The sequence below is a fragment of the Podarcis gaigeae genome, assembly GCF_964106915.1.
Source record: "Podarcis gaigeae genome assembly, chromosome: 3".
Lineage (NCBI taxonomy): Eukaryota > Metazoa > Chordata > Lepidosauria > Squamata > Lacertidae > Podarcis > Podarcis gaigeae.
The window spans coordinates 79054624-79070453 of NC_139680.1; the positions used below are offsets into that span (position 1 = coordinate 79054624).

Consider the following 15830-nt stretch of genomic DNA (forward strand, 5'->3'; position numbering starts at 1 on the left):
AGAATTCAAAATCCTCCCCTAATGCAAGCAGCAGCAACAAACCACACCATCCATGGCTTATGCTGCAGGCACAAAATACATTTAATGCACTTTTATAGCCCATGGCTTCCCCCCAAAGCATGCTGGGAACTGTAGTTTGTTAAGGGTGTTGAGAGTGGTTATGTGACCTCTCACAGAGCTGGTAATTGCAACTCAGTGAGAGGTCTCCTAACCGGTTTTAGCACCCTTAACAAACTGCAGTTCCCAGGATTCCTTTGGGGAAGGAATGTGCTTTAAAAGTTTGTCATGTACAGAGCCTTAGCACTATATTCACATGGAGGGTCGTGACTTACACAGCCCCCAGTTCAGATGTTAACATTAAACCAGTGATCAGATCATGTTTGGTTGCTCCTGCGTGGGCTAGGGGAGGAGGGAAGCAGGGAAGAGATCTCTGTACAGTGGTACCTCGGGTTACAGACGCTTCAGGTTACAGACTCCGCTAACCCAGAAATAGTACCTCAGGTTAAGAACTTTACCTTAGGATGAAAACAGAAATCGTGCGGCGGCAGCGGGAGGCCCCATTAACTAAAGTGGTACCTCAGGTTAAGAACAGTTTCAGGTTAAGAACGGACCTCCAGAATGAATTAAGTTATTAACCTGAGGTACCAGTGTATTCACAATGTGGCACAATGGTTAGAGTGTTGGACTAGGACTTAGGAGATCAGGGTTCGAATCCCCACTCAGCCATAAAGCTCACTGGGTGACCTTGGGCCAGTCACCATCTCTTAGCCTAACCTACATCACAGAGTTGTTGTGAGGAGGAAATGGGGAGAAGGAGAACCAAGTACACCACTTTGAGATCCTCGGAAGGTAAAGGTTGTATATAAATGTAATAAAAAGTAATAATAATTCCATATTTTACCAGTATGCTGCTATAGCATCTAGACCAGTGAGAATTTTGTAGTTAAGAAAAAATGATCCTGCCTCCATAAACATCATAGCTAGGAAAACAAAAAGGAAAGGAGAAGGAAGCTCCCCTGGCATATGGATAAATATATGCAAAAAGTGGAGAATTTTATTGATCTATGATCCTAAGAAAGGGATAGCTGCTAGCTTTGGACAATCCAAAGAGGAATGTCACACTTGCCTATCTCCCAATATTCTTCTCACAGTAATTTGCAAACACAAGAAAATCAAAGTTGCTATTTTAATATCTGCAGTAATTCAATTTGTATTCTTAAAATAATTTCCAGAGTGGTAGATGTGTTAAAAATTTTGTAGCAAAACCAGAGTCTTATGACACCTTAAAAGCTAGCACATTTATTATGGCATAAGCTTTTTTTTCTGGTAAAGTCTAAATCAAAGAAGCTAGAGTTTGTTTCATCTGATTCTCTACATTATATATTTCATAAACCTTCAATTCTGTCATTTGTAATAAAATTTTAAAAACCCTCACTTCTTGCTCCGAGTTTACCATCTATAGCCACCATCCTACAAACAAGTGTTAATTTCAAGGTTTCGAAAAATTGCCTACTTGAGTAAATTTATGTATGTATTCATGTTTACTGAGCTGACACCTAATTATGCACTAACTAAAGGAAGATATAAGAAGTAATGATTGACAAATTTATTCAGTTTATGGAGTTTGACAATAGTAATTTTTGTGTATTTCACACATTGTACAGAGAATCAAATAACATTTTTGCTACACCAACATACAAAAGTTTTTTAGTAGTAAAAAATAACAAGTACTGACATAAGCGGATCAAATGAATGTTGTATAATTTATGTTACCTTACCAATGTGCATGTTACCGCAGCATATGCTCTTTCAATGCCACTCTGGTAATGTCAGACGATCTAGGCAACAATGGCGGCAGGTGCCTATGGGAAGTGGCAGAGTGGAAGGTGGGGAGACCAACAGTAAGTGGAGCCAGAGCCAATAGCCAACAGAGCCAACTTAATTCTAGTATTGTCCCTGTCACTTTCCCTGCTCAATTCTATTAGGACAACACTGAGACTAAGAAGGAGGAAGCTGGCAAGAAGTGGCACGCCTTAGATTGACTGCAACCAAGATAGGTTGCAAGTAACTGGGTTGATTACAAGAAAGGTGGCACACAGGTGGAGGTAGACTGAGTTTGGTCCCCCATTGGCACTAATGTGCAGACCTCCACTGCAGACCAGCCTGACCCAAGCAAACATCCTCCAGTTTTTTGGTCTATAACTACAATTAGCCCCAACCAGTAGTAGACCAAAACAACTGGAGCGCACTGAGGTGTGTGTGTTTTGCGGGGGGGGGGGGACGGGACAATCTAGGACATATGCTGAGTTCTTGATGCAGTTACTTAGGGCTTATTCACACTTACTATTTGCCCCACACTTCGAGGCACAGGCTCACGCTTTCAAGCACCACATCCAAGCACTTTCCCCACCACCACCTTTCTCCAGAAAACCTGATCTTTGCTTTGATTCACTGGTAAAGAGAAGGTTTTTGCAACGGGGGGGGGGGGGCACTCAGACATGGAGCTTTAAGGAATGGACCTGTACCTAGAAACCTGGCACAAAAGGAAATCAGGATGAGCCATTTTGTCTCCAAGAGTAGTGTGCTGTTCCTAGGTCACTGGTTCTAAACGCTCATTATGATCATTGATAGTGTTTTGGGTTTTATTTGTTTTCCACTGTAGCAACCACTATCTAGAGTCTTTTTCAAATCAATTATTTATGATCCCTGCTTGTGATTCTTATATGTTATAAGATTTGGATTACTATTTCAAACTCACACACTCTCATGACTTAAAATGTAGGTACTTCTCCCCATTTGGCTTGGTTTGCTCTCCTATGGTAAAATTGTGTTGTAATGCTTGTTTTCAGTCACTTGGTGTTGGTTTAGTGCCGTTTGCTTCAACATCTGTGAAGATATAGCACACAACACAGTAGTGACACCTAGCGATAGAAAAAGAGTATTAACATTCTTAAGACTAAAGAGACTGCTGTTGACTGCAGGGGAGCCTGGAAACAGACATCCTTTGAACTATGGAAGAACAAAAAGTAACTCCCCAGTTCTGTATCCTGTACATTGAACAAAGCCATTTAGCGGGAACTAGGAAAGCTCAACTACATAACACTATTTTTAAAGAAAACAATACTGCTCTGTGGTGGTTTTTCTCTCTCATTTGAGTTCTAATATAAACCAATCTGTACTATGACAGAAGGAAAAGAAGCCCAAGTTGGACAAACTGTTGTTAGGACATACCCCAAAGTATTACTTTTACAACCTAACAGTCCTGACTGACCTTGGGGGACAAGTGCAATGCTATTTTATTATTTACTGAATTTATATCTTGCCCTTCCTCCCCAAGGAGCCCAGGATGTTGTCCTTTCCTTTACTCATGTTGGTGATCTAGAAGTTCACCAAGCAGCAGTCATGGCTTCCTATTTTCATCCTCAGTGCATAGTTTCTAAAAGGAGAACTACAACTGGGAGGAAACCGTGCCTTTTGATCAGGAAGCCCATCCCCACAATCCCATCTGGAGTGCATGTGTGGCCAGGTTGCGAATTCTTTTAGCAGACTTTCTGAAACGAAGAAAGGCTTCTTGGTAAGAGAAAAGAAATCTTGCCCCTTTAAGATCCCTGGCAGAGGCCAGCTCTCCCTTCTCCGCGGGGAAAACTGCACCTGTGCAACTTCGGCCTCCCGCGGAAAAGACGAAAGGAAGTGGCTACGAAAAGGGAGCTTCTCCCGCGCAGGTTGTGCGCGAAGAAGATCCTGGTCCTTTTCAGAATAAGAAAGGACGCCCCCAGAAAGTTCTCCACGCCGCCCTCCTGCAAACATAGCGAGCAGCGGGGAGTTGGGAGCCATTAAAAGGTAAGCAGAAGTTACAACAGATGAGGAACCGCTGCTGAGAGCCACTCAGGCAGCAGAGGAACTTGCTGCGAGAAGTTTCCCCTCAGCTCCTGCGGAAATGACTGGACGGGCATCCAGCGCAGAGCCATTAGTACAGCCGCAGAGCGGGAGGGCCGCATCCTCAGCATGTCTCTGGTCCCAGGCAACCCTTCAGGCAGGCCTCGCCTCCCCCTGCCTATCCCACCCGAGACCGAGGGCCATTATTCCCCACCATGCTTTGCGCCCAGAGAGTGTGGGGTTGAGCGGGGGGGGAGGTGGGAGAGAGGAGCACCCGCACAGCTGCTTGGGTCTCTCTCCGCTCCTTCCCGAGACCGCAGAGCAGCAGCAGCAGCAGCAGCAGCAGGGCGCGCGCGGACTGACCCGGGACCGCGAGTGCCCGCCCCTTTCCCAGCACCTTCCCTGCCCAGCCTGGTGGCGCCGGAGCCCCGCCCCGCAGCGCTCCGATTAGCCGCAGCCCCGAGTTTCCTTAGCTTCCTTGGCCGGCCATTGGGCGGGCCGGGGCTGTCGATTAGCGGCGCCCTCGCGCTCCGATTGGACGGAGCTGCGCCGTGGGCCGGCTGCGCTGTCAGTCAGGGGAACTGGTTCGGGCAAAGGAAGGAAGGAAGGAAGGAAGGAGGGGAGCCGAGGAAACATCTGGCTGCCGCAGCCCGGGCCCGTCTGTGCCGCCGCCGCCGCCGTGCGTGCTCTTGCGCTGCGTGCGCCGGGCTCCCCGCCCCTCCCTCCTCCTTCCCGCTCTGCCGGCCCGGGATCCTCCGGGGCGCTGCTGCTGCTGCCGCTGCCATGGGGAGCCGCTGAGGCAGCGCGGGGGCCGCTTCGCTGCCACCTTCCCCCCCCGCCTTCTTCCTCCCCCCGCCCCGCTCTCGCTGCCCCGCGGGGCGGCCCCTCACTCTCTCGCTGCCTCGGAGGCGGGGAGCGGGCGGGACGCCGGCGGGGGGCGCGGGGAGCCCGGAGCGGCGGAGGGGGGCAACGGCGGCCGGAGGAGGAAGAAGAGGAGGAGGAAGAGGAAGCAGCGGCGGCGGCTCAGGGAGACTTGGGGGCCGCTCCAGAGTGTGAGTCCCGACCGTGACCCCCCATTGGGACTGGGCGGGCGGAGGGAGGGGGCTGGGCTGAAGCGACCCCTTGCCGGGGAGAAGGGGAGGCGAGCAGCAGGTTGTTGTCGCGGGGGGAGGTAGTTGTGGGGCAGCTGAGAGGCTCCGGGGCGGTTAAGGAAACTTAAGTGTGCGGGGTAGGAAGTTGTGGGGGCAACGGGAGGGCCCTCGGAGGGTTTGACTGGCGCGGAGGCAACTGGCGAACTGGTTAAAGTCAGCTGGGGGTGGGGAGGGGGCTCTGCGATGGGGTCGGCGAGGGGAAATCTCCCCCTCCAAAGTAGGAAGCCAGAGGGTCTTGTGGGGGTGTGGGGAGTTGGTTGGGGTTAGGAACAGATGAGGCGTGGCGTGTGGGTCAGTGGGTCAGGGTGGAAAGTGAACATTCCTGAATGGTAAGGGTGGGGGTGGGGGGTGGAAGCAGGTGTGTTTCTTGGGGCGGCTTGTACAGCACCAGGGGCAGCTACGTGTGGACTGGAGATGTGGGGCAAAGCAGGTCCAGCCCCTCAGCAAGAGTTCGCAGCTTCCCATGCAGGGTGGGAGAGTGAGGAGGTTTTGCAGGGGGACGGGGAGGGGGGGCTGGGCTGAGCTAAGGAACAGATGGGGGGAACAGAGACGAAGTCCTTTGTGTGTGGCAGAGGCAGTGTTTATGTGTTTTGTTTTGCAGCTCAGGAGGTCAAGGGGGGGTAGGTGATCTGGGGAGCAATGCAGCTGTGGAGACAAGGTGGGGTGGCTGAGGAGAGAGCTCTGCTCTCTCCAGGACTCTTGTGCTCAGTTCTTCCAGCTACTTTCCTTTTGTTGTTGCTCTGGTTACTGTGATCTGGTCTGTTCTTGCATTTGTCTGCTTTCTTCTGTCCTGTTGGTGCTTCTTTTCCTCCCCGCCTCCCCCTTCTGTGCATTTGCTTTGCTTTTTGGTTTCTCTGCACTCTTTACAGAGTGTCAGGGAGCTGGATTAAGTTATAGTTGGTTTAATCGCCAACTTTGTTTCTCCATGAAGAGTGAAAGTGTGGGTGTGGGTGTTAATCTGCCCCATATTCACCCAGTTTCTTTTTCAAATTTTTGGTATTCTGATAAGAATGGTGGCAACTAGGACAGGGCTTGGATTAGATGATGGCTACTGCTATAGGTGTGCATAGTTATGAATAAATGGTGCGGAGAAGTTAGTTCATTGAGCGTAAAGTTAGTTGATGGCCTGGGAAAGTCAGCCAGGGAGACTCATTCTGCTGTGTTGTTCATTCTGCTTTGTTGAACAGCTCATTTCATTTTAGTCTATTGCTCCTTTATACATGATACTATCCTGTCAAGTAAAAAGAGGTCAAAACAATTTTTCCCATGCTCAGTAAAAAAAGTTACATGTTTTAGTGTAGGTGGTAGTACTGCTGCCCCATTCATTAAAAGCAACACATTATTCAGTATTTCACACCAATATTTGACAACCCTCATTTGAGCAAAAATGCCATATTTTGCAGTGCAGAGGGTGAAGTATTAAAAGGAGAAGTGTTCTTATTTTTCTATGTCTTGTTTTTCCAAGTGCAAAATGCAGTACAACTTGAATTTGGACTCCCTGTTTATTTTATATTAAGTGCTTTGAAAGACCATTGGGTTTCATTACTATATACAAATTCCTGAGCACTCTGTTTTTTACGTGAGTAAAATACTCTGACAGAGTATGGTATTTGTACAGTCTTTTAAAAAATAAAACAAAGAACCCCCTCTATGTACAAAGAAGGGGTTCATTGAGTTAAACCAGTTGGATGAAAGTCATCTGCTAAAACGAACCTCTGGGTTCAGTTAAAATGGTTTGGTATGGCTTGAGTAAGTTCTCAGTGTATGAAAGACTCTGCAAAGTTGTGACAGAAGGGTTCCTATACTGTATATGCAGTGGAGCCCCATATGTTTAAGGGTTTTTCCCCCTACTTTTCTGTGTTAGAAAGTTTTGAAAAAAGAGACTTTGAAGTATTTTGTTTATACTAACAGACAAGAAAAGTTCTCCTAAGAAAAAGCTGGTGGCAGGAGTGTAGAGGAGTAGCATATGGCATTAAAAGGAGCACAGCTGGAGGTAGCATTTCCATCTGAACATGATGTCAGAGCAGCTGACAGCCTGCCATCCCTCAGCCTTTTATTCTAACACACAGACAGAGAGTGAGTGTGTTTGCAGATCTGTGTGTAGGGAAGGTATCTCATTCCTCTCTAACATCATCTCCACTTTGCATCTGTCTCTCTCTTAGTCTGCTTTTTTTCCACTGATCTAACAGACCTGGAGCCAGCAACACTCGGACAAAAGGACTTAATCAGGTTTATGTGTGCTAAAGGTAGGAACAGCAGTAGGCTAGCTACAGTGTATTTCTCTCTTGGTGTTTGCTTATCTAATTTCAGAATAAGAATCCCATTACTTGTTTAATGATGTTTAGGAAGAACAAGTACAATTCAGTGAAAAGGGGATAAGAGTTTGTATTGTAATTAAGCTTGGAATATGTATTGACCTGTTTGTTCTTGTGCAGTTGTATCAAAAGTAACTCTTAAATGATGTTGTTCCCCTATTTTTATTTTCTCGGTCAGTAAGACAGCAATTCATACTGCAGGGGATAAATGTTATGGCCATACAGTAATTAAATATTCTGATGCCGCTGCTACTTAAGGATAAAAAAGAAGGGTTTGAAATAACATGCAGGATAGAAACCAAAGTACATATGAATTCCTTGTGTGTGGTGATTTTCACTATTCAACTTTATTCTTAAAGCCGCTGAGAACTCCAGAAATCCACAACCTTACTCTTTCTGAAAAAAATTGGAAATCATTTGTGGGTTAAAGTTTAGAACCCCCCTCCTTCCCCGGAGAATAACTTCGCTAGTCTCTTCTTTTTCTTCCTTCCTTGGGTATATATTAAGGAAGTTCATTTCAATACAACAATAATTGTTTGAGGGGAGGTTTTTGTGTTCACGACTAATTTAGAACTTGTAGATTTGAGCTGCCTGAATTGGCCAGACAGCTGTAATCGCACTCCTCTATTCTTAATCTCTTTATCTGGGCAGCAGCTGCCATATGGCCACAGTCAGCTGGATCAGATGTTTATAAGCTTCCTTCTTCGTCCCTCTCTGTCCTTTCAGCCTCCTAATTTGATCACAGCTACCTTGTGAGCTGCCCTCCAATCTTTATTTTTAGCCCTCTTAAGGATTAGGATGGATGTTGGCTGTGGGGCACTTAAAGTGATTGTATTGTAAATCTTCTTGCTTTATTCCAGCAGTAGTATTTTATAGAATATACTTGGGACAGGATTATAACTTTTAAGAATATATCTCTTTGCCCAAAGGTGCAGCTACTGTATATAACTTCTTTAGCAAAACTTGGATTGCAAGTCACAGAAATGAGGAAAATACTTAAAGCCTTAAAGTAGAAACTTCCAGTGCTTGTTTCAAAAATCTTCTCTTCTAAAGAGGAATCACACAGACAAAACTACCAGAATAATGGTTGAAAGAGAGGGAAAGCAAAATAATTCAATCTTTTTGGAAACATTTTTCTTACTATAGCATATTGGTCAAAGTATTCTCCAGAAATGAGATTAATAAAGGGGCAACCTCTTCTGTATAACTTTCACTTGTTTACATTTTAGTGTGCTCTTTTGAAGTTTTTGCCTATGAATTAGGATTGCTTTTCAAGAGAGAGGGAGAGACAGAATACTGAAAAGACTAGCATTCCCAGATGAGGCCAACATTTTATCTCTGCCAAAGCAATTTAGAAGAGCAGCCATTGTCATCTTGATCAGTTAAATATTATCTTCTATCCCTTTGGTGTAGAATTATGCATGCCACATTTCAAGTTTTTGCTTCTGCCCTCACATTGTAAGATTTGTTGTAACATTTAACTTCATCAAGCTTAATACTTGATTCCCCCCCCCCCCCCACTCATCTGATTGTAAAATAAGCTGCTAATGTATCTCTGGAAGATGGAGAAAGAAGATAGTTGAACAGAAAGAAGCTATGAAAAGTTGACTAATTTATCCGTGTGATTTGTTGCATGCTGTTGGAAATACGGCTCGTTAATAACTTCATATCTTGCAGAAACTGTAAATGGGTGGGCACATAACTGATTACTTCCAATGCTTAACTAAATCTTTTTTCCTCCTAGGTTATGAAGACAGCATGGAGTTTCCTGACCATAGTAGGCATTTACTACAGTGTCTGAGTGAGCAGAGACATCAGGGTTTTCTTTGTGACTGTACTGTCCTGGTAGGAGATGCCCAATTCCGAGCACACAGAGCTGTACTGGCTTCGTGCAGCATGTATTTCCACCTATTTTACAAGGACCAGCTGGACAAAAGAGACATTGTTCATCTGAACAGCGACATTGTTACAGCCCCAGCTTTCGCTCTCTTGCTTGAATTCATGTATGAAGGGAAACTCCAGTTCAAAGACTTGCCCATTGAAGATGTGCTAGCAGCTGCCAGTTATCTCCACATGTATGACATTGTCAAAGTCTGCAAAAAGAAGCTAAAAGAAAAAGCCACCACGGAGGCAGACAGTACGAAAAAGGAAGAAGATGCCTCGAGTTGCTCAGACAAAGTGGAGAGCCTCTCTGATGGCAGCAGCCACATGGCAGGAGATATACCCAGTGATGAAGATGAAGGAGAAGATGAGAAATTGAGCATCCTGCCTAGCAAAAGAGACTTGGCGGTCGAGCCTGGGAACATGTGGATGAGATTGCCCTCGGACTCGGCAGGCATTCCCCAGAGTGGCGGAGAGGCAGAGACACACGCAACAGCAGCTGGAAAAACAGTAGCCAGCCCCTGCAGCTCAACAGAGTCTTTGTCCCAGAGGTCTGTCACCTCCATGAGGGATTCGGCAGATGTTGACTGTGTCCTGGACTTGTCTGTCAAGTCCAACCTTTCCGGAGTTGAGAATTTGAACAGTTCTTATTTCTCTTCGCAGGACATGATGAGAAACAACCTGGTGCAGGTGAAGGTGGAGAAAGAGGCTTCCTGTGATGAGAGTGATGTTGGCACTAATGACTATGACATGGAACATAGCACTGTGAAAGAAAGTGTGAGCACTAATAACAGGGTACCGTATGAGCCAGCCCACCTGGCTCCTATGAGGGAAGATTCTGTTCTGAGAGAGCTAGATAGAGAGGACAAAGCAAGTGATGATGAAATGATAACTCCAGAGAATGAGAGAGTTCAGGTGGAAGGGAATATGGACAGCAGTCTGCTCCCTTATGTCTCCAACATACTTAACCCTGCAGGCCAAATTTTCATGTGTCCCCTCTGCAACAAGGTCTTTCCCAGTCCCCACATTCTGCAGATTCACTTAAGTACGCACTTTCGAGAGCAGGACGGGATCCGCAGCAAGCCTGCCACTGATGTCAATGTCCCGACCTGCTCCTTGTGTGGTAAGACTTTTTCTTGCATGTACACCTTGAAACGTCACGAGAGGACTCATTCAGGCGAAAAGCCGTACACTTGCACCCAGTGTGGAAAGAGCTTCCAGTACTCCCACAATCTGAGCCGCCATGCCGTAGTTCACACACGGGAGAAGCCACACGCATGCAAGTGGTGTGAACGCAGGTTCACTCAGTCCGGAGACCTTTACAGACATATTCGCAAGTTTCACTGTGAGTTGGTGAACTCATTGTCTGTCAAAAGTGAAGCACTGAGCTTACCTACTGTCAGAGACTGGACATTAGAAGATAGCTCGCAAGAACTTTGGAAATAGAATTTTTATATATATAATTAATATATATATATATAAATCTATATAGTTGTGGTACAGTCTAAAAGCAGTCTTGTTTCCTTGAACTGAAAGTTTGGCCATTAGCTTGTTTTATGCACTTTAAGGCGGCATGAACATTTCATTACTTAGTGCTCTGATAATATGAACTATAGAAATGAGACTAATAGACTTCATAAATGTTTCCCCATCAAGTACTTCTTTTAAACAAAACTGCAAATGAAAATAATGTGATTTTTTAGGTTCTATTTAACCTTCCATGCAACACTGCATCATTTCAAACTCCATTTAAAACAAAAAGCGAACAGAAATCCCCTCCAGTGTTTTATCAATTTGTTTAAATTTTTTAAAAAACTGCATGCATATTTTCTAGCTGTGGGAAACCTGAATGCTTTTAGACCCAAACGATAAATTTCCGAAATGCTGGAGTATCTATTTTTAAACAAGGTTGAGATATTGTAATTTGTGGATTACAACAGTTCCCAATTAAAAAACAAAAACCACCAGATTTTTGAAAATACACTGGAATTGCTGGGACTGTGTGAAGGTTGCTTGGGATAAAAAAGGACGTTGCAGCTTCAGCAGTTGCGAACTGTGCATTTAAAAATGTGAATTACTGTTGTATACTGTAATTGATTAAATGGGCTGGGGGGTGTCAAGGAAATTGACAAGTTGTATTAATGCTCTCAGTTGAGTCTTGAAAAGTAAATATTAACGCTACGGAAATGCATGCGTTTCAGTATATTTTTGTCTTTGTTTGCATTGTATAACTTTAATGAGTGAGTTTTAAAACTTATTTAATTTTTTGTAGGAAAAAAAAACACCACTGGAAAAATTGGTGTTAATGAAGAACATAAATGCACTGTTTTTTATTTTATATAATTTAAATTAATTGCCCACTGTCTTTAAGTTGAACAAAAGCTACATGTTGATTTTAGCTATGTAAAGGAAGATAGTAATGTTTACAAACAGGCTTAGAGATTTGCATGTGCAGTGTACATTTATCAAAAAATCTGATTGCACAAAACTCATGCCAGCTCTAACTTTAGATGCATACATTACCCATATGAGCATTTTTAGAATTCCTGCTGCACAAATTAACAATAGGTCATTCATTTTTCGCCCCTTGAAAAGATTCTATGGAGTGAAAAAGCCCCAGGCTGAAAGGACTAGAAAACCTTGATTGACATGGGGTGGAATAGGGTGGGGTGGGGGAACGGCAGGAGAAAAGTTGGGGGAGGGTTTGTGAACTGTGTATCCAAGCAGCAAAGTCTGCAGCCTGACGTGTGGTTTTAATGATCAACACACGGGGCAAAAGCATTTTGCACAGTGTTTGTTTTCCTGTCTTGCACTTACAAATAAGGTCTATGGGAGTAGCATGGAAAATTGTTTTTTCTTCTTTCTGCTTTTGTTTAGAATTTGATCGCCTTAACTACTGTAAACATAGCCTATTTTTGTGCTTAAGAAAAACTGAATGGAAAACTCCATTGTGTATTGCTGGACTGTTTTGGAAATATTTTGGTCAAATGTATGTTAATTTGGCTGTAATGGCATTTAAAACAAAAAAAAAAAGCTGTGAAAATGGCCTTGGAGCATTATTTTTAGTTACTTGAATAGTATAGGTTTTAAAAATACATTCTTTTTATTAATTTAGAAAAGACAATCAGTGTCTGAGAAAAATGGACTACTTTTGGAATTTTTTTGTGGACGTGAGTGATTGTTTTTTCGGGGGGGAGGGGTGTTGGCTTTTTAGTTTCACATTCTTCTTTGGTTCTAAAAATTAGACTGACATCTAGCTTTGACAATCATAGTATGTTTTATTTTCCTGAGGGGGAGGGGGAATAACTTATAATGCTGTTTAGTTTTGTACTATTGGTGTGTTGGTGAATTTTTAAACTGTGTGCTAACTGCAATAAATTATACATACTGAGAAATCAATTAGTTGTCTTTGCCCCTTTTTAAACACTTAAACTCTATACAATTTTCTATAATGTGCTATATGTCACCTTTTTGTCCAGATTCCTCTTGGTGACTTTGATTTTAAAAAGTAAGACTATTTCACAATCTGTAACAAAAATGATTTATGACAGGCAAATCTAACATTTAAAAAATTCTCTGTTCTACAACGAGAAAGAATAGCTACTTTGCTATTCAATAAGTAAGACTGTTCTAAGTTTACAAAGGTGTTAAACTCTAAAATCTGTCAAAACCTATTTATGTTACATATGTGGACAGTGTGAATTGGGATGGGTAAGAGAGAAAAAGTAACAATTTGATGAAATGATTAGTTAACAGCTGGAACCCACAAAACCGAAACAGTGGCTGTCTCAAATAACTTGAAAGCAGTTACCTGAATTTGCCCTAACCACTTTTCATTATGTAAGAATAAAGAGCCTGTCTCTCAAATTCATCAGTGAATTTATCATATTTTGGTAGACAAGATTTCCTAAAAATGTCTAGGCAAACCATTGAAATGGAACTCCTTTACTAATTGTGTGGTGAAAAGATGTCTCCTCATTATAGAAGAAGCTGGGGTTATGATCCTAATCAGGATCTAGCTACTTTTGAAGCATATACTATGGCGCACACAAAATATTGAGAGAGTATTATGTACTAAAGGAAAGCAATACTGTATTGCCGTTTAGTTAGGTACAATTTTCACAGTACTTAGTGCACTTCATCCCAGTTTTTCAAACAATTGTTGTATGTAACCTCAACATACATTTAGAACTTTTAAAAAAGTTACATGAATTTATTTAAATCTTGCACTTATATAAAAAAATGCTGTTTTCTCCTAGAAGTCTATAACACTTGGTTTAGACTTCATTTTTGTGAATTGTAAGATCACTTATGGATGGCAAAATTCAGATTGCAACTCTAAATATAATATGCAAAGTCTAAAGTGGTTTGTTTCTCCGAGATGAGAATTTTCAAATAACGTAGAGGAAATCTGAGATAACCAAGCGTCTCTATGAAGGAATTTAGCATCCACTTGTGGACATAGTGTCAATTTCTCCAAACTAGCCGCCTCTTCCACCCAAAGCTCTTGGAAGTCTGGAAGAAGTTGTGATTAAAATAAAGTTCCGCAATGCTTCATTTAAAGGTGTGTTTGGGAAACGAACCAAACAGGTACCTGTAATCTAAGAGCAAATGCTCAGGCTCACTTCTGTATATGCAGAGTGCGTATTATTGCCACAGATAAGCTGTTTTAATTTCCAAGTCTTTCATTTTTCCATATGAAAACGGTCCTTCCATGGGCTATGCCACTATCTTAAGTGTTTGTGATGCTCTAGCTTGTAATAACATTGTGTGGCACAATCCTCCTGGGGTGCGGAATGGTAGTAAAACACCTGGGTATAAACAGGAACAAAGCTTTTCTATCACCCTTGTCAGCAGAGCTGGCATTTGTAGGTCAGCTGGAAAAGGGTTTTTTTTTAAAGGGGGGTGAAGCAGTGACAGAAAATGACTCAGAATTGTACAATGCTGTAATCCTAAACATCACAAGGATTATTACACTTGGAACTGAACTCCGTGAATTTGATTGGTCTTGCAGCAGTTAAAAGACTGCAGTTAAAAGCTGGAGACTTGTTCTTGTGTGCATCACACAACTTACCGAGCAACAAGGACATAACTTTTGCTAGTAATTGTTTAAAATGCAGTATTTCACACTTTATTATGGAATGTCACAAGGGTGCATATGCTCATTCACAGCATAGGGGAGGAGAAAGGCAAGATTTTTCTTTTTTAAAAAGACCCTGCAATGCAATGATGCAAGATAATATAGTGTTCAAAATAAAACTATTATACAGTTGAAAATAAAACCTGCTATTTACTTTGCTGTTTGCTTTTCTTACTAGCAGCTGCATTTGTTCACCTGTTCAGGAAGTATGCTGAGGTTCACTTTTCCTGCTGAATTAAAATATTTGCTTTGCTGCAAAAGCAATGCTTGAGAAATGTAGTGTCATATCCAAAGTTATGCGCCTTTGAACATGATCATGGGCATTTTGCTTCTTTTCAGTTGCCTCAGACCTTTGGTACAAAATCCTGTTTGGAATAAATTTCACATACTTTGAATGCTTCTTTATGTACAATGCAAATACTTGGTTGATAGAAAATTTTGCTTAACAGCTATAGTTCTTCCAGTTCAAATTTAAAGTGAGCACATTAAATTCAAATGAGAATTTGGAACCATGCATGTATATTCAACATTAAAGCATGCATGAGTTATCTTGATAAGCATAGAATATGGTTAGACCGCTGATCCAGCTATGATAACTTGTCTTTATTTAAAGAGTTCAAGGATGTTAGGATAAAAATACTTCTATAATAATTGAAGATGTGGGGAATAAGAGGGTTCAGTTTAGGATAAGAAAAATTGAGTTAAGTAATTTTTTGTAAAATTGTTAATTTTGTCAGCTGCACTCAGTTGATATTTTGTGTTGAACTCATTTGGATGATTTAGCGCATTGAAATTACAATTTTTATCCCTAACCAGAACGGCCTTTAGAACCCCCACCCACCCAAAACTCTTTAGCAAAAAGTTAAGATAGTATTATCCTCTGTCACTACATTACAACAGCAAATGCAAAAAGAATGCTTCATGGTTAAAGCCTAGAGCAATAAGCTCATTCTAGTGTGATAAAATCCAACTAAACCTGTTAGCAGCTCTTACTGATGACAGATTGTGCATTTTTGCCAATATTCAGGGGGCGAAAGCATTGCTTTTTACCAATTTTAACTATCCTGTTAAATGGTGTTTTCACCTCACTTTAAGCTGCAATCTGTACCTGCTTTAGAGTGAAAGTAGTCATGAGTTAAACATCATTTGTAGTTACTGTTTGTAATTGATCTTCTAAATGCTGTCTCAAGCAAGAGGGGTGAGTATCCAGTAAAATCTTGGTGTGTTTTCTCTCTCCTGTTCTGCTAGTTTATATGGGTCATCTTAATCTTTACAGATTAGCGCATGAAACCCATCTTCGAATTGGGACAAAAGGTACCTAGAAACTGGGAAATTAATGTTAAAAATGAAGCTTTTGCACCTACTAAAAACACATTTTACCATTTTTATTCATTTTAAATTTCCTTGCTTCCTGCTTTTTGTAGCCGAGCATGAAATGTTGCATTATTATTATTATTATTATTATTA

General features: G+C 42.3%; 1 protein-coding gene across 5 annotated transcripts; it reads left to right on the top strand.

The window, feature by feature from the left end:
* The first annotated feature begins 4565 nt into the window (after nucleotides 1-4565).
* Nucleotides 4566-12622, top strand: ZBTB18 (zinc finger and BTB domain containing 18). Of its 5 annotated transcripts, XM_083733959.1 has the most exons (4): nucleotides 4566-4928; nucleotides 7190-7273; nucleotides 9087-9774; nucleotides 9887-10019. In XM_083733959.1, exons 2-4 carry the CDS (start codon nucleotides 7261-7263, stop codon nucleotides 9891-9893), a joined length of 708 nt encoding a protein of 235 aa, XP_083590085.1. In that variant the 5' UTR covers nucleotides 4566-4928; nucleotides 7190-7260; the 3' UTR covers nucleotides 9894-10019. The 5 variants fall into 5 exon arrangements, with proteins under 5 accessions (XP_083590085.1, XP_083590081.1, XP_083590082.1 ...); XM_083733955.1 differs by having other exon boundaries at nucleotides 4570-4928; nucleotides 9087-12622; XM_083733956.1 differs by having other exon boundaries at nucleotides 4570-4928; nucleotides 7217-7273; nucleotides 9087-12622.
* Nucleotides 12623-15830: the final 3208 nt, after the last annotated feature.